This window comes from Chamaea fasciata, unplaced genomic scaffold (genome assembly GCF_029207755.1).
Source record: "Chamaea fasciata isolate MVZ Bird 193981 ecotype frontalis unplaced genomic scaffold, bChaFas1.0.hap1 SCAF_5, whole genome shotgun sequence".
NCBI classification, from domain to species: Eukaryota; Metazoa; Chordata; class Aves; order Passeriformes; family Sylviidae; genus Chamaea; species Chamaea fasciata.
This window is the reverse complement of record NW_027094090.1, coordinates 50,623,506-50,646,921: the sequence shown is the minus strand read 5'-3', so window position 1 is coordinate 50,646,921 and position 23,416 is coordinate 50,623,506. Positions and strand designations below refer to the sequence as shown.

The 23,416-nt window shown below is 35.4% G+C and overlaps 1 protein-coding gene across 5 annotated transcripts in view; it reads right to left on the bottom strand.

Annotated features, from left to right (window-relative positions):
• Positions 1-23,416, bottom strand: part of CCDC91 (coiled-coil domain containing 91) — a 121,030-nt gene that overhangs the window by 30,540 nt on the left and 67,074 nt on the right. For all 5 annotated transcript variants that reach the window (XM_066183631.1, XM_066183634.1, XM_066183633.1 and 2 more), the window contains 4 exons: positions 22,340-22,447; positions 9,156-9,248; positions 8,911-8,979; positions 7,110-7,286 (listed from right to left, as the gene is read on the bottom strand). In XM_066183631.1, the coding sequence (XP_066039728.1) occupies positions 7,110-7,286; positions 8,911-8,979; positions 9,156-9,248; positions 22,340-22,447 (447 nt within the window). The remainder of the gene's footprint in view (positions 1-7,109; positions 7,287-8,910; positions 8,980-9,155; positions 9,249-22,339; positions 22,448-23,416) is intronic.

The following is a 23,416-nucleotide window of genomic DNA, read 5'->3' as shown; positions in this document are numbered from 1 at the left end:
ATTTCAAACTCTTACTCCTCCACAGAGCTCTGCAACCCTTGTAAAAGATGAAAAAAAAAATAACAAGTGGGCAAAGAGAGACCGATAATCATAATAGTTTGTATTCCCTTAACTGACAATGCCCTCAAAGCTCTGTATATCACAGACACAAGGAGGTTTGAGGATAAAGAAATGAAATTTTACGGAAACTAAATTAATATTGTGTCATGTTAAAATCCTCCCTAGTAAACAAAAATCATAGAAGAAGGGCAAGCAATGCCAACACAGGTAAAAGTGGATCTTCTGGTAACAAATACTATAAATAGTGTAATAATGATGAAAAAGAGAGAAAAGCAAACCCTGAAAGAGAGGCAAAAAGCAGTTTATAGCCTATTTAACAGAGAAAGAGTATTGGAGTAAAGGGCTGGAAAGTTGCAACAGCAATTATGGAAATATTTTCAAAGGAGAGAAAAAAATGCATTAATAAAAATAAACGTAAAGTGGGACCTTGCATGAAGACTGTAGCTTTGTTTTTAGATACAATATTTTATCTCCTACAGATATGATGCCAAATGTATGCTGTAAACAAAAAATTGTATTTGCAATTAGATCTGAAAGAAAACCATTATACAGTCCACAGCAACAAGCAACAGGGTTAGTCTTGAGGCTGCAGAAAGTATTTGGGAAGTGGGAAAGGAAAAAATAAAGACTAAGAAAACTTTGAGTGATAGTGGTGCATTTAAAAAGAGATATCACAGAGATTTATCAGGGTTTTCACTGTATACAGAAATAGCTCACAAAGAGGCCATGGAGGAAAAAGTGAGTTAGGCTTCCAAATTTGGTATGAACCAAGAGGCAATCTTGCACAGAATAAATTTACTGGACAATGAAAAGACAAGACAAATGTATAATCCCCATATATTTCCTCCTTTCCCTCTGTACTGTTCACCAAAAAATTCTTTCAATACCTACTCATTTGATGCATGAGAAAAAAGTGAAGTGTTTTTTTACAGATTATAGGGCTAAGAAAGGGCCATTTAATAGCTAATAAATCTGACTGAAAGCTAGAGTGGGAAATAACTTTTTAGAAAACCTTTTTTCCTTCTTAGTCCATACAACCTTCTCAAATGCAGGGCAGTGGAGAAAAATATTTAGACAAACAGTATTTTTTAACAAAAATTTAACAGCTAATTTTAGTACTTGTAGAAAAGAAACAAAAGCCAGCTCCTTAGGAATAAAGGCAACAGCTTCATGTTTTCGTTTACATATCTTTTGTTCCCTTACGCATAACTGAGTGTGGAAATTCTTTGAGAATTTCGATACCAAATTCATTCAGGCTGCCAAACTACCAACAGAAGCACTCCCTCAAGTAGATGTGAACCAAAAAAGTTTTGATAATGTAGCAGGTAAGGATCCATTTACTTTTAGGATTTAGCACCAGGCATCCTAGACATTTCTCTTTTACTTTCCAAGCAACGGCATATGCTGATATTCATAAATCCATGGAAATTCATAAAACACCGTTTAAATAATATATTCTTTTTCAACTATCTAGTTGTTCGCCAGTAAAATTGTATTAATGCTTTTTAAGACCATAGATTACAAATGTATTGTTCTGCAAAGAAGACCACCACATGTACCTTCACAAATGTGAACATATTCAATTGCCTTTAATTCTTAAAGGTTTACTCAGCAAAGACCACTGGAAGTTCCTTTTTTCTTTTTTCTTTTTTTTTTAAATAAGCATTTTAGTTAACTTTTCTTGCAAAAATTTTTTTTCTTTGTATATCTCAGTATATCTCAGTTGTGGCTTGGCTGAATGAGTTTTCCTGAAATACTTTCCCATTGGTAAGATAATTTTGCTTTAGTGCTTTTCCTCATGTCCAAGAGGAAGCAGAGTTTATGTTAGTTCTTTTAATAAATTAAAGGTTCTTCTACCTTTTTTTTTTATTTCCTAAATATTTCCTAAATATTTGCAGCCTTCAGAACACTTGAGTCTCTAATGGATCTGCTGTGTGGATTATGGCAGAGATGAACTCAGGCTCTTTTTCCCTGGTGAATTCAAGTAAACTACACTAGATTATATACAGTACTTTAAATCTAAGCCTTCAGGAAATGACAAAGGTGATTCTTTGCTTCAAATGCCTTAGCAGAATTATTTATTTCAAGCTATGAGATGGACTTAAATTTCCAGGGCTCACCCTGCAGCTGCCAGCTTTCATTTTACTTTAAATGAAATTATTTTAAAACAAAAATAGTGGTGCATAAATTCTCTCCAGTTTCTTTTGCCAATCCTCTCCCACACCACCATGGATTTCACCTCCTTTATTTAGCTGAGTATTCGGCTCCATAAAATGATAACAACACAGAGAGCTCTGTCCATTATAACTATGGGAGTTACCCTGCATTCCCCACTAATTATGAATTTAAAGTAGCAGCCTTTTATTCAGAATTGTATGGATAACATCATCCTATATCCCCAAAGAATTTTTGGATTTCAGCTTTTTCAATGAGTAAAAATAAACATAAAGAAGGATAGAGAGAATTGTCCATTGTTTTTTCAGTTTAGAGTTGTACCCCAGGAACTTTGCTGCAATTTTGAATTCTGGGTAGAAAAGCTACTGCCTCAGCCCCACTACCTGTTATACTTTCTCCTTATCTAGAGGATATCCACTTTTCATTTAAATAGGTGTTCTAGAAAAAAAAAATTCTAGTGGAGAAATTTCACCAGGTATTCCTCTCAGCACTGACAATTACCAGACATTAACTCTCCTTGCAGGGACAATGCCACCGTAAAAAAGACCAGACAATGTATGAAAAACAGAAAAGAAAATTCTGGGGACATGCCAAGCTACATCTAGTCTGCTGAATAGATGAGTTCCTAATCTATGATGACTTTTCAATGTGTTGTAAATGGACCACGAGGTTCCTCTGTAAATGAACATTATCTTTAATCAAAAGACTACTTGTTTTTTTCAAGAAGAGCTTGTTCTTCCTGATTTAAAATGCAAGCCTGCTCTTCCCCCAAACGGAGAATGCTCCTCTAAATTTAAAAACAACAACAACAACAACCAAAACCATAAAAAACTCTTATAAAAGAATGAAGCACCTGAGTAACACAGTTACAAAATCTGAAGATGCTGCCAGTCTCAACCAAAATAGAAATCATCTGGACTTTTACTACTTCACAGCCTCAAGAGAGTGCTCTAAAAAACCATTTTTCCATTTCCCTGGTGATGTAAAATATCTCATTTAGCCCTTCAGAGTTATAAGGCTTCAAAAAATAATATTTTTATTTTAAGTACAAATACTATATCTCTAAGTAAAGACCCCAAGTCACTGAAATATTCAAATCTTTCATGAAAAGTTTTCATTAAAAAGAAAAACAAAATGATTTTCATCTTATTGTAATCCTTTAATTTCTTAAAGAAAAAACAAAGAAGGGGGTATGTCAAGGTTGCTCCATCAAGTTGAAATATTAACTCAGTATGTCTTAGTTCCTACTTGCACTGTAAGTTTACCTTTACTCTGCTGTTTCATATTTGGTAACAAAATATTTGATATTAAATATGATTTATTTATTAAACTGTCTCTAAGTCTCTCGATTTTTCTCTGGAAATGCTAAAACAGTATAATAAATCTTAAATGGAAATAGTATTTCCTTAACTGCAGACTTGACAACAATTTGACTGAGGAAAACAATTTTTTTTTAGGACAAAGTTTTGTCAAGCATGAATATCTCACAAGTAGAAGGCAACTGCATAAATCTCCCAGATTTGCATCCCCTATGGGTCTCCTTCCTGGCCACTCTGCAACACCACCACCCAAAAAGTCTAAAACAATACCTGTATCATCCCTGCAAAGCAAACACTCATCTTTTCTTCTTTTAAACAAATTATTTAGGTGATGAAGGGAAATATCACTGCCTAATTCAGCACAAGTGTGATCTTCAAGCCTCTATTGTTCTTGTGCTTAAATTGCCTAGCCAATGAAATGTAAACAACCCACACTCCGATGTTTTTTTGCATTTGCTTTCTTATATATAGCCATATAACTTCTAGTGCATGTGTTTAAAAACTGGTGGAAAAAACCAACATATATTAATTTAATAAAAAAAATTAAGGGATGGAAAATTACTCTTTTAAGCAAATGAATCAAAACTCCTAATCATGTTTCTCTGGTCCAGAAGGTAAAGGAGAGGCAAACAAATTCATTCCACTTTGACATGGATAATTTTTTCCCCTCATTTTCATAATTTAAATGTTTTACAGATACACAGCGGTGCTACAGTTTTTGAAATACATCTTTTATCAGCTCCTGACAAAAGCATCCATGCAGATGAAAATGCCTTTTTCTCTATGGGTTTGCATCTCAAAGAAAATAATAACATTTTCACTGTTTTCCAGTTTTTCCATTAATTATTCCTAGAGTTATTTGTGGGCACTTTGACTGTAAACCATTCTGCCTCAGCTATTTGCAGAAGGCTGGACTGACCCTTTGTGATCTTCCCATTTTGCAGACTTACTGCATTAGGGAAAGAAAACGCCTTCTCTTTAATACCATGCTTAATTTCTTTTTGAGTTCAAATAAATAATGCAAATCACTTTGAAATAATTTACAGCAAAATAAATTTTTTCCAGGATTTTTTTTACATTTCATTGTCTAAAATGTTAGACTCTGTGTTTGCATTTTGGCCGTTACAGAGCCGACTTAATGTATTGCCTAAACAACAAGTGCCAGAGAGTCAAGAGTGCAGTTATAGCTTTTGTAAGACAAATCTTACAGAAAACAAAACATAAATAAGAAACAACTCTGTGTGGAAGGCTATACATAGAAAAAAAATTAGTGCCCACACACTAAGTGCCTGGTAGGCCCAAGTGTTTTTCATCATTAAACCGAAGTTGTATGTGACATATATACTACATATAAGTTATCATTTGGCACATCAGCTCTGCAGGACTTCTTTTTTTTGACAGAAGATTTTAGTACTTGGTGTATGCATATAATTGTAATAGCCTAAAGGAGGTATGTAAGTTCTTGGCATAGGAAGAAGGGAAAATTTCTACAAGAAAACAATTTCTCTATGAAAGTCCATCTTTCTCAGGGAATTTGTACTCATTAATTAGAGAATAAAGACTGCAACTTCATATTTACCACAGACATATCTGATAGAATTTTGGAAATCTCAAGAAAAATCTGCACTTTTCCTTAATTAAAAATAGATTAGGTATTTGAAAATAAACCTGACAAGAAATTGAAATAATCATGTTATAACCAAGTAAGAGAAACTATTCCTGTTACAACAAAAGTTGTCAGAGCTGTTTGGTATTAAAAGAAAAGGAATTAACTAATGACACTACTAAAGGACTACATAAAGTGCAAGAGATTTACAGGAGAATAAATCACAAGAGCCTCCAACACCTCAGTGCTGCTCATCATCACAACAAGGGCATTACCAGGTACTTCCACACTAGGAACTACTTGATCTAAAAGAAGCTTGAGAGGAAAAACCTGTCCCTTGGAGGGGCCTGAATTGCTTCCTCAGGGAAATGCTGACACTGGCAGCGTATTTAAGGCTTTATCAAAGAATATATCCATCAATATTAAACTACTTCTAATGTCATCCTGTCTTGTGACAACTTCAAAGGCAACATCAACCATGAGAGAGTCTGCAGTACCCTGCAGAGTGAAGGCAAACCTGCCCCAAGTTGCTATCCCAGTTCAGTTCACATCTTTCCCACACCTGGGACACCCAGTGCCCCTCAAATCCATAAATACAGAACCCTGGCTGAATTCCAGCACCCAGCTATGGGAATCTTTCACCAAAAATCTTCAGGATCCACCAAAACCCTTCTCAAACTTTGCTAACATAATCTCTTCATGTTCCATAAGCTATAAAATTGCTGTCTTTACTCCAGTAAACAAACACTTTATCACTCTTCCTTCCAGGAACAGATTCTCTACACCACTGGTACCAGTTCTCATTCTGGACAGTCTGAATGATTTGTATCTAACTAAAGCCCAAGAAATTGTTCTCAGCTTGAATTCAGCTTCAAACTCAGTTGTTTATCCTTCTATTCTGAAGAAGAGTTTGACTGCCTGAAGGTACACTGAAAGTGTACCTTGAAAATGGACACTTCACCATTTAATACTTTATCTTTAAAAGAAGTAAAGAAGATATAAAAATTTAAATAATTCTATTTACATTAGGAATTCAGGCAGTAATGCACAAAGTATGACAATGGCATAGCATCAAAACTTTTTTTTGGTAGTTGATTAGATATATGAGGTTATTAATTTTGTTTAACACTGGAAATGGAAATGGTGTCTGTTTCCAAAAAGTACTTTAATTTTACTTCAAATGCTTAAGTTCTTTTTTTTTTTTTCTTAGGCAAAACATAAAAAAATACAGTAATATCAAACTCCAACACACCAATGGAATATATACTCCTTAAATTTCTGAGGACTATAACATTTGAATATGTCACCAAGAAATCACAGGCTCTTCCTCCAAATATTTCCAGCATCACAGACCACAAAATTCAACTTTTGGAAGAGTAAATTAACTGCTATTATAAAATATTTCATTTCAAATTTGTAGAAATGCTAAAAGCACTGTTGGGAATGTCACTCTCAATTTGTGTTAAGTGACATACAATTATTGTTATAAAAGTACCCCTCCAATGACTAACTCTAGAAAAATTTATGGTTCATTACTGGTTTAAGTTTCCAGTTTTTATAAGCCCTTCTTTATTTTGTACCTGTTGTCTAAGGAACAAAGGTAACATCTTTAGTCTTCCACAGCTATGAAAGTCATCTAAATTGTTTACATCATAAATGCCCTTCTCTGAGCTGCTCATCCTGGGCTCCTTTTGAAGTCAGAGGACAAAACTAGGCTGATTTATATAATTTCAATATATGTACCTGTAAAGGTCACAGGAGTTTTGTTCTGTATATGCCAGCGTCTCTCCATGCACATAGTCTAGGTGAAGATAAACTGCTTGCTGTGCATTGCAAATAGCATCTGAGTGACAGATGCCACAGGAAAATCTACCACAACAACAGAAGACATTCAAAAGTAAAAACAAAAATACACAAAACAGGTGCATGGAAGGGTAAAACATACTAACCTGGTTCTGCTTTCTTTGCTCTTGCATGGCTTCTGAAACAGCCTGGGCAATCTGCTCTCTGTGACTATCACGTTCTGCTTCCCACAGTTTTCTTTCTTCTGCATGAATCTTTTCCATATTTCTCCTCTCCTCCTCTACTGCTTTCAGAACAGCTTTCTGCACTACTTCTTTTTCAGCCTTTGAAACAGATCAGGGACAATTAGATGAGCAACACACCCAGCCTAAATGACTAACTCATATATATCACCTTCTTCTAATGAGGTTTACGAGCTGACAAGATATGGAATGTGAATATTTTCACTTCTGAACTATGAGGTTCAATTTAACTTACGGTGCTACCAAGCAGGTATTACCTCTGGACAATGACTTGTGTAGCTACAGAAAGGAAGAGCAAGTTATAGGTTAGGCTCTTAAATTCCCACCTACTGAAAACACAGGAATTATTCCCATCTAAGCAACATTCCTGCTCTTATCTACAAATATCTGAAGTGCAAAAACTGTCTGAGCATTTTCTGTAGAAAATTAGCCAACATACAGTTAAAACAAATGGGTCTTCCCTCCCAGAGCTCCTTAGCCATGCTACAAGAAGTACTGTTTTATTTTCTCCCCCAACCATTAAATTCAACCATTATCTGAAATCACAGAGAATTTGAAGCCAGCAGCTCCACACATGCATAGCCACACAAATATATTTATCAGCAAGACAACCACTGCATAATACCTACAAATAAATAATGGAAAACTGAAGTTCAAAATAAGCAAACATGGGATAACAAAACTTAATCACAAATCCCTAATTTTTAATAAGCTTATAGGTCATTCCTATGCCCCTTGGAAGTGATATGGAACTGGTCAAATCAAGTCATAAAAAGCAAAAAATACTGTATTCATCAGACACCCACACTTCCAACCAAAGCTGCCTTCAATTCACTGGGACTTGATTTTCTACTTAGATATTAGAAATATAATAATCAAATTCGGATGTTTTATCATACACACATTTTCCTGTAGATATGTAGGAAATGTTTGTGGTAGTACTGGATGTTATTCAGTGAGGTGCTCAGCCAGTGTTCATATACTACACAAAAAAGGCATACAGAAAATTATAATACAGTCTGAAGAACTGTTCTAGGTAATACACACCTCTAGCTTCCCCAGATCATGACATGCAACTGAAGTTTTGTACTGGATTATATATCAGTATTAGAAATTAATTCTTGCGTAAAATTTACAACATTACTGTCTTAGCACCAATGCACTTACTAATGAAATAGACAGGAGAAATCATATTTAAAAACTGAATAGTCACTTTTAGCCAATCATCAGCTTATATAAAATAATTCAAAACCTGTTAAAATGTCCCTGTTTGTATATAATTTTAAGAATAGTTCTCTCCTCATTGAAGATGACCATATTCAATTAAAGTTAAATAAGACATGATGCTAATTAAGATCATCAGTTGACCCTGCTACCCAGCTCTTCAAATCAAGAGAATGATGTCAAAAGACCACAAAACCAGATATTTAGGTAACAGCAACAACTGAACTGCAATATTGTGACTTCTTGTTATAAACAGTTCAGAGGCTATCATCCAAGAGAAGGAAGCTCCATCTCTGTATTAAGGCATGGGATTTGGCAGATACGTTCATTTTCAGTAGAATCAGCTTCTTCGAAATGCAGATGAGAACACAGGGCTTGATAAACATAGTCATGAAACAAAAGTGAGTGTCTGAACTTGGAATTTCTTATGACACACATGGAATCCACATTGCATAACTGTCCGATAATTAATGAGAGATACCTTTGCAGCAGCTGCCAGAGCCTCCTTGCTTCTCTGTCTTTCTTCATCTAAACATTTGTCCAGCACTTCCTGCAAATGTTATGAAAAATTAAACTGCAATAGGCAATAAAGGAGTGGCTAAAAATCATTCCAAACAGCCGAAGTGCTTAAGAAAGCGTCCTCTTCCTGTCAGTAATTGTGACAGGATCATTCCCAATAAACTCCATGATGCTGATCTCTTATTTTTTGGTAAACAAAAGCAGTACCTTGTGCTTTTGTGACTGCTGCATCATAGCTTCTTCTATCTTTTCTGATAAAACCTCCTTTTCTGCTTCCAAAATGTCAAGAAGTCGCTGATGCTATTGGGAGAAAACATTCATATTTTGAAAACAACAGCCAGTGAGTAAAACAGACAAAAAGAATTCATCCAAGACACTTAGACTTGTCAGTTACTCAAAAAATTACTTAAAATGTAGATTCAGTTAAATTACATTCACAGCACTCCTTTAAGTGATTTCATGTCATGGAAAAAATTACAATAATAGAAATATTTTGTTTCCTGAATAGTTAATATTTCCTTTCAGTCTAAAAAGTACTGGGAAAAAAGCTGGAAAATTAATCACTATGTAAAAGCAACACTTACACAATTGATAAAGATGGTCTAGGCAACACCACACTTCATTTCATTTAAACAGTTGAAGAATTTAAATTAGTCGTGTGCTACCTCAGTTGTATGTACAGAGAGTAGAAGGCAAATGTATTTCTTTCAACCATTTGTGATATCATGACCCTTGAGAGGCAGGAAATGTGAACAAATAAGAATGCTGCTTTCTTGTCAATTTCTTGTCATCCATAACATTTTTTCAGGAAGAAAATGAACTCTGAAGTGACCATGTACTCTGTGTGCAGACACAGAACTGTTCATAGTCACAATCCATTTTTTTTTTCTCTGTATCAAGTAAAGAATTTGCAGGATGTGGGTTTTGTCCGTAAAAACTAAACTGTTTCCCAAAACCAAAAATTATTGCTGGAATTTATTGATGCTATGTATTTGTCATGATATAATTGCTAGCAAGTTAGGACTTTTTTTACAAGTTATCTAAGAGATGATCTATTGTAAGTACAGTATCAATGCAATAACATTTTACAAGATCACCAAGGGGAAATTGTTACAGTAGAGTTTTATATTATTATAAGTGTATATAACAAACATAAATTTCTTACAAAAACAGTTAAGCAGGCAAAGTCCCCTTTCACCAGCATTTCTAAGAAACAGTAATTTCTGTTTCACAAATGTTATTATGTTTTATTTTCAAGTGTCTCTAATGGCAGCTAGAAATACATTACCAAACTGCAATACTATGTTCTGAAAAATATTTTTCATTTGAAAAATAGAAAACTTTTAGACTGCTGTATAAAGTAAAACACCAATCTGCCCTTCCAGTATAAACATGTAAAGAGGCATTTTCTTGTGAATTTACTTAAAATAGATCTGAATGCGGCAGACATATTCTAATGGAAAACACCTGTAGAAGGAGAGCAAAATTCACATCATGTTTATACTTAATGATGTGTAGCTCACTTTTCTTGTGTTTTCAGACATTAGCTTTAGCTATCAGGGCACTTACAGAAATTGCATTTTCCCAGTAACTCAAAGGTGAAACAATAAATGGATTTTATTAGTTAAATGCTCTCCGTGACTCTTCACTTGACTAACTGCACAGGTTACAAATTCGTTATTTCACAATGACACAATATAAAACAAACACATGCAAATATTTTCACAGACATATGCCACAAATCCAAGCTTACTAATAATGTCAAGCAAAATACTGAATTTTTATTTTGCTTGTTAAGAATCAGCACAGGAGACTCTAAGGAGAGTTCCTTAGAGAAAATCACCTCTATCTTGAAAGCACCTGCAATAAAATGGAAGTCAGTCTGTTCAGTGAGATGAGACTTTCTAGTTTAAGCCTGGAAAGCAGGGAATTCCAGCTTGACTCTGACCATCAGATTTCAATCAGATTTCTGGGTTAGCGGTATCCACATTTCAAGTTGCCACAAAAGGTCAGCTACCAGATCTATTTCACAGCAGTCTCAACGGGACCAAAATTTTCAGCATCTAAATTCCAGAAGAGTTTTAAAATTTTATTTTCCATGTACGTATAACAAGGCATTCAATCCCTTCCTCGAAGTCCAGGAATGCAGACACTTGCATGAATGCAATATAGAACATGTGCACATGGAGAAAATCAACGTCAGTCCCCCCGATGATGAAAGTTTGATGACCGCAGAGCTTCACATAATCTAAACCTCCACGCAGAGTTACCTTCTCATTAACCTGTCAGGGGACCTGCAATCCTTAAAAATACAGATATCACAACCAAAATTAAAACTACAAAAATGACTCTAACTACAAAAAAGTTGCCTAGTAAGTAAACAATACAAAAAAACTGAAGGCTGCTGTGACTGTAGTGTGATTACTTTAATTGAGCTAGGCTCTCCTATTTCCTTGGTAGACTAGAAAATCTAAATGGCATTGCATTTGGAGTTTTATTGAATTCACAGAAATTCAGCAAGAACTTAATGAAGAATTGCATCTGTTTATAAAAACATGTTAGTTCATATTTTTTAAGATACTACAGGTAAGTGTTTGTAAAGGACATTTGGAATGCTTTCTAAATGTCCTTACAAATAAAAACTCTAAATACAAATACAAACCATATTAGCTTTCAAAATAGACGCTAGTAACTTCTGTCATAATTCAGTACAACTTATTTTACATTAAATAGTATCACTACTTCTCATGGAAACACAGAATTTGTAATTTCAGTAGTGTAAGTCTCTTGTGAATAGCTTGGTATGTCCTTTCCTGTTGTAATATAAATGCTTGTTCATGTGGAATAATCCTCCAATAGATATATACCTTCATATCTGAACTTCCAAAAGATCATTTATCATCACAAATGTTGCAACAGCTGTTCATACAACCCAGTAAAGCAAATTCTCTTGTATTAGTCCCAGAGAAATACCTTGGAGAACTGTTTATTTGGCTTCAGAATCTATATTAGGTCAGTCTTGTTTTTTCAGAGAAAAACATACCTTAAGCTATTACATTACATAAATTATATGAAAAATAAGGAAATAGAAATGGAGAAAACAGAATAAAATATCATATGAACTGTTTCTCCCTCAAACAGGTCTTGAGTCCAGAAAATTCATATGACATAATTAGTATGGATACAACATAAAAGCTTCCATTCTGCATGTAATTAATATGCAATTTAATTACAAATCAGGAATGTCTTGGTTTTTTCACAGTACTATGCCCCACAGCAGTGTTAGTCCTCATATAGAGGCACGGAATGTCCTGAAAAGCTGTGCTTATTAAAATGATGTAGAGTGATCTTGCTGGTATTATTAATCCATTTTCTAGAAAAGATTGCACCTGAATGCATCTGAACTCATTTCAGAAGCACAGATCTTTGAAAGGCATATTCAGGGATCTTGGTTATGCATATCACTCGAGCAGAAAATCTGGGAAGTTATGGATAGTAAAGGCTTCTGTCAACAAAGAAATTTTAGTTATTTCTGTATAATGACAGCATTCAGACAGACTTTGGCAAAAAAAAAAAAAAAGAAAAAAAAAAGAAAAAAGCAGTAATTCAAAGAAAGTCATTAATAATTGCATCAACAGAATTCCCAGCTGTTAGTTTAAATGGCTCTGCATCACAAGCTCTTCTAACCTTTTTGGAACTATTCTTTAGTTTGGGCAGCTGGGTTTGTATTTCAGATTTCAAAATAATCCATACACCCTTTTAAGTAGAAATTATTATAGAGAAGCATCTGATACATTGAATTTCTAGACATGCAAAAGGACTTCAGAGTCTGGTACTCAACGTTCCTGGTGAACTTCACATACAATCAGTGCTTCCTCAGTTGGTCTTTCAGACAAATTTATTAACGGAAGTTGAAGGCTAAAAACAAACAGAAGGTGACAGTTTCACTTCAGCACTTACACATTTGAGAGCTTCCAAGTGTCCTTGTTAACAGAGTTAACAGAGGATAACAGGAAGTTTTAGGTTCATTTACTCGGCTTGTAGATTTTGTTCAGCTCTAGTAAAGTCCTCTGAACAACAGACCACTCCAGAATTAAAGATCATATCTCTTGGGTTAAATGGCTACAGCTAGAGCAGCTTTATCTCACAAACCCTCCCTTTCTCACCAGGAGTTAAAGCCAGACGAAGGGTGGGAGTTGAATGAATCTCATTTGGCATTTGCAGTTTCCACAGGTAAGAATTATCAACATGTTCCTCTCTCTCTCAGACAGTATTAAATGAATAACGGAAGAGCTTCGAGACTTCAGGTACCACTCTGAGCATATGCTTGGGAATTATGAACTCTAATTCCCAAGCAATGGAGAGGCCACTTTCTCCTGGTAATTGTACATGTCAAGAGCACACTGCCTATGCTTCAAAAAATAGACCTAATAAAAGCTTTCAAGGCAGAGTGATCTGTCTCCTGCAAGTAGGATAATGAGTTCATCAGACCTAATGGTCCTGTGAAAAGTAACTTAGTGTCTTCCAGGTTTCCTGTGAAAGTTAGATGGTGACACACATAGGAAGCCTTAAATTTGGAAAAAAGCAATTAACCCCTGCAAGGGCCCATGAAGTTTTTAAACAGAAGTTGAGGAGATGGTTTCTTTTATTCATCAACAATCTAAGAAGCAGAAAACAGGTAGAACCAATCTAAATAAGCTGGAACTTTGAATCCAATTTTGCAACTGCTAATAAACAAATATACCTTATTAGTTTCTGGAATGAAAAGGAAAATGGAAACTGATAAAAAGTGATGGCTACAGAACTGGAAATTCAGTGCATGAATCAGTGAGGGACAAAAATAAATGTCAGTGAAAGCTGCACTTTGGAGCACCAGGGAAATTTTCACCCAGTATAAGTTTCCTAGGCTGCACATTCACACCATGTGTGACTTCTGTAAGCCCCAGCAAAGAGTTGAACACTATGTAGAGACACTCAGATCTAAAAAAAACTTTAGCTTAGGTACAACAAATACAATAGCTCTTTACTACATTACTTTACCTGATTTCCACAGCCTAGCACTCTCACACAGACTTCTTTCCAACAAAGCTGTAACTTACCTCCTCTTATTCCTTAGACAGGGAGAATAGGGTTAAGAGTGCAAAATTCTAAGTTGTGAAAATTCTGCAGAGCAAATTGTCTCATGACCTGATGGCCCAGTAAAACATAGGAAAGAGATTTCAATAAAAAAAAAAAAAAAAAGAAATAGAAGAAAACCTCAAACTTTTCTAAAAAGTGGTGTTCCACAGTGCAGAGAAATACTAGTATTTCTACCCTACCCTCTGGAAAGTAGCATGAGAGGGTCAAGAAGAGTCTAGTGAAAATTATCTTAAAACAAAAGGCATTCAAAAATAGGTTATAATGTTTTCCTCCCTGCAAGAAGTTCTCTAGGCAATGGTTCCAAATGAAAATCGTTTGATGTAGATTCAAATATAAATACAGAGGTCCTGTGGTTTTTCTTGATTCCTGTAAAAAAGAAATCAAAAAAATCTTCCTTTTTTTCCTGGAATGTGAGTCAGAGAAGACATTGTAAACAGATTTAATCACAATAGCAACTAGTCAGTCTTTTCTGTTATTTTTATATATTAAATATATTTCCGACGAATCATGGAATTTTTCTTTCAGGTAAGCAGAATTTGAAGGATTGCATAGAAGATTTTACTTATCAGCTTAAGGGGTGAATGAAATAATGCATGAGATGAACTCCTTTACAGCTAAAATGATGCATTAAAGCTATCAATAACTAATTCTAACAGTGCAGTTATAATTCCTTGCATTTTCTTATTAATCCTAAGCTCCAAATTTAAAGTCAAACAAAAAATTGCATGTCTTGTACGGATTGAAATGCTTTTTTAAGAAAATGGTTTCTTTCTGAGTCCTGTACTGTTTCATTTAAAAGGAAATGTGTACAGAATTTCATCCACAAATAAAAATGCATTTCTTTTTGCTATAATAATGGACATCCAATTTATGTTTCTCCAGCTTGTTTCCTTCTCAATATTGAGTAAATCATTATGCATGGATCACCAAATTTGGCAGGGTTAAATTAATTTTGTTAGCCGCTATTCACAGCTTATGTAAAAGTAGTCAGTTAGATAAGAATTCAGAAATAAAACAGCAAAGAAAATCACAGAACAACTGAAGTTGGTATGACAATCCTAACACTAAACAGGAAGAAGAGGCCTTGCATTAATTAGTGTATCACTGCAACGAGTTATTGGTGTTTATCTCTTCCACAGATCTTTCATCTGAGGAACCAGTTGTCACACACCGAAGAAATTATACCTGAAACCTTCTTTTAATGCCATCAATATCAAAAACAGTATATTGAGACATTCATAAAACTAATTCACCGTCAGTGAAAGACCAGTTTTCCTTTTAACAAGTATCTACTTGTGAATTTTTAGATCTAATGAAACTGCATTGTAGCTAACTGTTTAATAGAAAAAAACACAATAATGTCACCTACAATACTGGGGCTTTTTTGTACCTTCATAACATATAGACATAGAACCATCCTCCTCCCTCAAGACTTGGGGAAAATCATCTTCAGGAACATTTAGTAAATGTTTCAGCACTTCATCCACCAGCACGGAAAACAAAACACTGGATGGGGCTTTTTAAGAATTCAACACTTCAAATCTGTTCACCCATTTTAAAAGAAACCTTCTTAACTCACAAAATTCTACTTTTATTTCTGCCTCTCATGAAGGGATCTAACAGTAGGAAGAAATAACACAGGTCATGGGAAACATTATTATCTACGTGAGAGGAAGGTGACGTAACAAAAATACATCATGGTTTTGTAATGTTATCAAAATATTCCTATTTCTACATCCTATTCAAAATATTATCCTGAGGAAAAAGGCGACCTTATTAAAACAATAATTACAGTTTTCTGCTCCTCTAAACAAGGCTGTCTACATTTTACAGCATTTTCTGTTATACTGCACCTTTTCTTCAGCAGTGCTAAGCTCTGCCGAAGTCAAATGACAAGAAGTGGTAATTGTAACTGGTTTCTTACACTGTCCTCACTATCTGTGGCATCTCAGTGTTTGGCAGTGCAAGGTGGAAAATCTGTCTGGAGAATTTCAACATCTGGTACATATTTCCACTTCCTCAAATTATAACTTATTACTGCATGGTTGAACTGTATCTTTTTGCCAGTTTGAGGTCCAAGTGTCTAAAAGAGAGGCAAAGCTTTTCCAAGAGACAGCTTGGGAATCAGCAAAACATTAGTACATGAGAAAAGCTAAAACAATGTAAATATAAAGAATAATTGTAATAGAAGTAATAAATTAACTAAGGACAGGCTTAGACTCAGTGTTCCACTCAGCAGCATACAGTGAGTGCACAAACTGTATCATTTGAGGCACATCAAAGGATGAAATTAGGTTTAATTTTGCTGCATATGTACTTCATTGTTTTTGTAAGTAAAGTAGGAAGATATATAAAGGCATCTAATAATGAAAGTACTTTTCTTGGAAAGTGTACATAGTAATAGAGACCATTAAAAACCCAACACACTTCAAGATCCTGGGGATACAGAGATAAGCAAATTTATAAAATGTGACAATAATAAAAAAGTGTCAATTACTTCTTCTATTTTGTGATCTAATTCATTTCCCAGCCCATATGAGTTCTCCACAAATTGCTCCATTTATCAGGAAGAAATAAAAGAAATGAACTCCTAAAATATGACCAATGTAAACAGCAAAATATTCAATAATGGAAAGCAGCAAAACAGAACAAACCCCATTTTTTTTTTCAACTACAGCTGACAGAAAAATAACTGAGGAGAAAAATCATTCTGTATAACTTAGCCGTTCAGAATACTGACAGGACTTGAGAGCATTAATTCCTAACAAGTAGTGAAGGTTTAAGGATAACAACTTATATAAGCAAAAGAGAGAAAGAAAAAAAAGTCACTCTAAAGAGCTACTTTCAAGTGCCACTTGACAAATCCAAGGAAGCAAATGTAATTTCCAAGTAAGATTTTTGGTGGGGATGTTAAAAGTATCCTGGCTGAATTGACAGTGAAAAGGCACCACAAAATCAACCTCCAACTAGCATGTGAGAGTGGGCATATTGAAATCAGGTTAGAAAACTCTGGCAAGGGTTTATATTTGAAGAAACACCACCAAGCAGCTACGCCCATTACCAGATTTTTTCATGGAACAACAGAATCACAGACTGTGTCAAGCTGGAAGGGACCACAGTGGGTCATCTGGTCCCACTTCCCTGCTCAATCAGGATAAATCCTGAAAAAAGTTTTAGAATTTAGGAGAAACAACAAGCAAACAAACAAAAAGCCATCCCAGCAGGAAATTACTGATTCTTGCTCATTTCGATTCTCTCTATACATATGGAAATCAAGGAGGTATCAGGAATTCAGGAATAAATTTCTCAAATTTACCACAGGATTTTAATCAATCCTTGTGTTTTTGCTCCTTTTAAGTTCTGAGAAAGTATAACTTTGTTGTCGGTGAAAGAGCAGCAGACACAACTAGAAAAAAGTTGTGAAAAGACACAACTCGATTAATTATGTGAAGGTGAATTACATGAAAATGTAACAGGAAGGACTGTTTGGAAGTACTTGATTTTGAAGGGAATGAATAAATAAATACTTCTACAGCAGTAAACTACAAGATTTCTGGGAACTGAGAGAAAATGCTCAAAGAAGGGGACATGGTAAGTACCCTAAATAATGACATGGTAAGTACCCTAAATAATTTCCAAACCTATCATAGTTGGAATTATTGAACCAGAAAGGTTATGCCCACCGCAGTGTTCATATTTTCAGTCTGCAAGTCTTCAGGATTACTACTCTCACAGCAAAAATTTGGGCAATGTCTCCTAAAAATGCAAATATTCTCAAGACTCTCAGAATCTAGTTTGTATATGGCTCCTTCAAAATCAGGCATTAAAAAAATTTCACAACTACTACCATCAGATGGGAAAAACACAAGAGCCTCTTTTGTTTATGAGAGGAGAAAAACAAAAAGTTCATAAAATAAGCATTATTAGAGAAACATGAGGCACATTTTGAGTAGATATAAAAGCAATGATTTGAAATCAAAGAAAATTATATCTCCTGTGAAACTAAGCTTCTGATTGAAGTAAACATTTTCCCTGGCATACAAACAGTCACTGAAAAAGAACAGTACTTCCTACATTCAAAATTTTAGGAGTTGTCAGGAGATGTACTGATACTTTTCACGAAAGGTTATGCAAAACACATCAAAATTAATTACTCAATTCACATTCCAGCAGTTTGTGACTATTGTCACACCAGTTTTCTGCTTGTCTACAGACTGTTCTTGAAAGCATCATAAACTTTGAAAGATGAGCTCCAGCCAATGGAACTTCTATTCTGACTGACCTTTCAGCAATTGTTTTCTGGTTGAAGATAAACCAGTACTTCTCTGAGTGAGTCTCAAAGAGACAAAAGATTTCATGCAACAGATTTTGAACCACTATTTATCATAGAGATGACAGCCAACATCATGATAAAGTAGCGTGGAAAAAGCATTAAAGACAGGGGTGTAACTCTAGTTGTTTAAATGCTGTTGCATCTATAAATGTGAGAGGTTTCACACACATAAAATCATCATGAAAAATAACTGCTGTAGGTATTTAAGATTTTATTTTACCTTAATACACAGATCATTGACTGTTTTAAGAAGAATAAAAAAAATGTACCTCACTATAGACACATTTTAACACCATCTTCTTTGATTAGTAAGAGAAAATTCTGAGTATTAAAAAAATCTATTCAAAAGTTTGTTGATTATTTTTCTCAGAATGTATTTTCACACAGCTCATGAGTAAAACCACAAGATCACAGTTGCTGTTCATTTTCAGAAGGCAACATCAAAGGTTTGCGTCTCAGAAAAAGACAAGGATGAAATTTGTGACTTTCCAACTTGTAAAGAACTTATATATATGTTTTCCATTGGCATTTTCTGATATCATCAAATTCTAAAAAAGTAAAACTGACAAGCATAGTTTTCCTAAATATTTAGTAGATGACATGACTGATTTCTAGCACAGAGAAAAAGAGTTTTCTTTGTTGGCACAGAGAAAAAGAGTTTTCTTTGTCCTGTTCATTGATGAAGGACACCATGACACTGGTGCCCCTGAATGTGCCACAAGAATGCCTGGTTTGCTTTCTGAAATATTGACATGATGAAATCACAGAATGGCCTGGGTTGGAAGGGACCTTGAAGATCATCTCATTCCAGCCTCTGCCATGGGCAGGGACACCTTCCACCATCCCAGGTTGCTCAGACCTCCATCCAGCCATGAACACTGCCAGGGATGGGGCAGCCACAGCTTCTCTGGGAAACCTGTGCCAGGGCCTCACCATTCTCAGAGTAAAGAATTTCTTCCTATATCCAATCCAAACCTCCTCCCTCTGTCAGCGTGAAGGCATTCCCCCTTGTCCTGTCACTCCAGGCCCTTGTCAAGAGTCTCTCTCCATCTTTCCTGTGGGCTCCCTTCAGGCACTGCAAGGCCACAATGAGATCACCCCAAAGCCTTCTCCTCTCCAGGCTGAACAATCCCAATTCCCTCAGCCTTTCCCCCCAGCAGAGCTGCTCCATCCCTCTGATGCCCTTGGTGTCCCTGCTCTGGCTCCAGCAGCTCCCTGTCCTTGCTGTGCTGGGTCCAGGGCTGGAGGCAGCTCTGCTGGTGGGGTCTCACCCCAGCAGAGGGGCAGAGGAGCAGAATCCCCCTGTTCCCTGCTCCCCACACCACTTTGGATATGGGAATGTATTTCTTTGGGAAAAAAAAAAAGCATTTCTGGAGGCTGTCATCTGGAAAGGAACCATTCCAGTGATCATCATCCAGGATGCTACCTATAGCGAGCCCGTTTGCTGACAAGGCTGACACATAATAATCAAATATCAGCTTCAGGTATTCTTCCAGCTGGAAACTGGGACAGGACCATGCAATGAGATCTTTTGCTTCTTTCTCTATCCTGGAAAACAGCCTTGTACACTAAACAAGGATGACCAGGCAGGATAACACCTCTCTGGACAGGATTTTAACCTGCATCTCCACTTGATAAAATTAAGTTTCAAAATCAGAAACTTTAGTAAACTCTAATAAAAGGTTGAAGACAAACAGAGGAAAATAGCCTTTCTTCCATCTCAAAGATACTTTTGTGAGGGAGGAGCATGGCAATTTAGGCGGGAAACAGGAGTAAGTAGAAGGCATGAGAAAGGAGTTATTATGAGATAATCTTGATTGTATGGAACTGGAAACAAAGGAGCAGAAAATTTAAAAGGAATGGCAAACAAGCACAGAAAACTATGTGGTTTGACAGTTTTACACAGGCTTAAAACTTTGGAGGCAAAATACTGGCTGTAAGGCAAGATTATTAGAAGGGAACCAAAAAAGGAAGCCATTTTTGTGTTGAATGTATACTTGCACTGTGTGATTACTGCTGCACCAGAAAAAATTCTTTACAGTGATACAAGCACTCATAAATCTCCATGCAAAGATAGCTATGCATGTACAATCCCATAACACAAAAGAGCAATGAAATCTGTCTATAAATATCAGCAGTCATTTCATCAAACTCAACGGTTAGCACATAACAGTTGATCATTTGAAGAAAAAGTATGAAAATAAACATGAAAACATACATTTAAGAATAGATGTGTTCAAAATGAATAAAAAACATACCACCCATTTCTCAGATCTTTCAACAAAGTTTTATGAGTGAATAAAATCTGCCAGTATAAATCATATTTAATTAAACCTGATAGCTCAACCACAAGCACCCACACTTGTCTATTTAATTAGGCTTCAAAATCCGTTTTACATTACAATCAGAGGTGAAAAACCTCAATTGTATTGAATGAGAAATGACTTGGAAGTTAGTGAAGAAAATTTACAGGTTTTCTGGGATCTAAAGTGGGTGTTACATGCAGACATGATGTGAACTGGGCACTGTGTTTTGTCGCAACCTCTCTCCTGTCCTATGACCAAGAACAGTTCTTTACATTGTTGGGTTCTCCCCAGGTAAATCTGAACTTCTTCAACGTGTTTCCACACTTCTGTCCCATTTTTTGGGTTTTGATGCAAATCTGACTGATCACAGGTGCAAGTTATTACTCAGTCTATAAGAACAATCTCAAAAAATCTTCCTATGACATTTCTGTATTTTGTGAGGTTCATTCAGAAAGTGATATCAAGTTAGCAAAGGATATGTTCATTTCAAAAACAAAAAACTTTTTTTAAAATTCATTTTTACTTGCTCTTATACAGAGCTTTATAGCAAGTATTAAATAACTGCAATTCTGTGCAATAACCTCACTTGTGATGCAATCAATTTCTCCACATTATGACATCTCTCCTTCATACTGTTTACACAGATGCTTATATATTTAACACACATTTGCACTAGGTGTTAATTGATATGGTCAGAACAGTCAAATGGTCATAAAACACTTCAGGAAATGGTGGAGTCCTTCAAGGGGACCTTTGATGTATTTAGGTTTAAGATATGCCACAAACATAAATAAAAATCAATTTCCTTTGTATTTTTTGCAGAATTGTTGCTAACAGCACTTAAAAGGTAACTTAGTTGCAATATGAATTACTCCAGGGGGCTATGAACAAATTAACTTCTTGTTTTTTAAACTTCTGTGCTCATGGTCATTATTATTTTGATTCAAGAGATGGACTTTCAGTCAAACCAAGATCTTATTGATAACAAACCAGGTTGACACTGTTCAGATACTCATCACTAATTGCTCTAATCCTAAATACTTGCTATGCAGTGTGCCTTACTCAAGTCATGCTATATGAGACAATTTAGGCCACTAATGTGTGTATACATATAGATATATATTTCTAGATATTATATAACTCCTCATGCATTTTATTTTTAGGAAAGATTTCTGTGAAATAAAAAAAGGTGTGGACAACACATGTCTTTGTCTACCATCTAAGAACCATCTCAAAATTTGGACCAAAAATTCATGCAAATCCCACACAATCAAATCCTGCATTTAACTACATAAATTAAAAATAATTAAGTCATTACTCCAAGACCACAGAAAATGGCTGCTGTTAAGAAGTAAGTATTAAGTTGCTCTGAAACTTTTCTCAGTGCTACACTCTCCTTGAATCTGTTCTAAGCAGGCTCCAGCGTTATAGAACATTTTTGATCCCAATAGATAAAGAATCCTTATTTTTAAATACTTGTGGTATGTTGAGGAAACAAGGTGAGAGATGGATCATTTTCTCTGGGGATCATAAATGTTCATTTTTTTTTTCAAACATGAAAGAGTTGAAACTAAAAGAAAATCATGGACATTCTTGCATGTGCACATCCATACCTGAGCATCAAGGAGCTCTTCACATTTGTGAGAATGCTTTTCAATGGCTAATATATACTGCTTTTCAATAGCTGCTTCTTGCTGCTGAACTGTAGATTGTAGCAGTGCCTGAAAAAAAAAAAAGAAGACACAAAATACTCAACAAAGGTATAACTGGGATGTTTATTGGTAACTGCAGATCCACTAAGACTCATCTACAATCAGAATGTGGAATGCTGTTTTAAATTTGGAATGTGCAATGATTAAAGTACCTTCCTATGTAACACTACCTTGTTTTCAGTCAGGACTAACATTTTTTGGATCTCAGATTTCTTATACAGTCTGCATAAAAGACAGCAGCATACAGAAGATAGAGAGGGAGAGTATTTCTGTTAAATATACTCAGTTTAGTGGGACCACACAAGAAGAGGAGCATATGAAAGCTGCTGAAGAGAGAAAAAAAAAAAAAAAAAAAAAAAGCCAGACATATTTCCCTGGCTGACAAAACTCCACATCCTCTCGGCACTGTGTAAGATCCCATGGGCCAAGCATGATCTTCACAACCACAAGTCAAGTAAAAGCAGATGGAAATTCTGAGTAACATAAAATATAAAAGAATGCTCCCCCAGGATGTTCACACTTGAATGTGAAGCAGTGGAAGTCAAAGTGTGGAAAGTCAAAGTACCAAGGCAGTAACAAACAGCTGATGGGAGTAGGAGTCGTGAGTGTGTGAGCACGTGTTTGTGCAAACGCCTGAACTCACACACGCTTGGCTAAGCCCTGCAGAACCTCCAGCATCTGAATGCAGAAAGACAAACAAAAAACTTGAAGATATATGGAGAAACCAAATTACCATTTGGAGAATTTTGCTCAGGTTTCCTTAAACAATAATGGTAGCTAAACATTTACTTGGCTCATGTGATTTAAGCCTTTTCCCCAATACTATAAGTCTTTATGCCGCTTTCCAAATATTCATCACGCTATTTATGCACAATGCACCAAACCATTCTTAACTAGTAATCAATACAGTGAAGTAGTCAAAATGACTGGGTAAGTTAAAACAGACATGACTTTTACAGAAAACAGACCTTTGGCCCA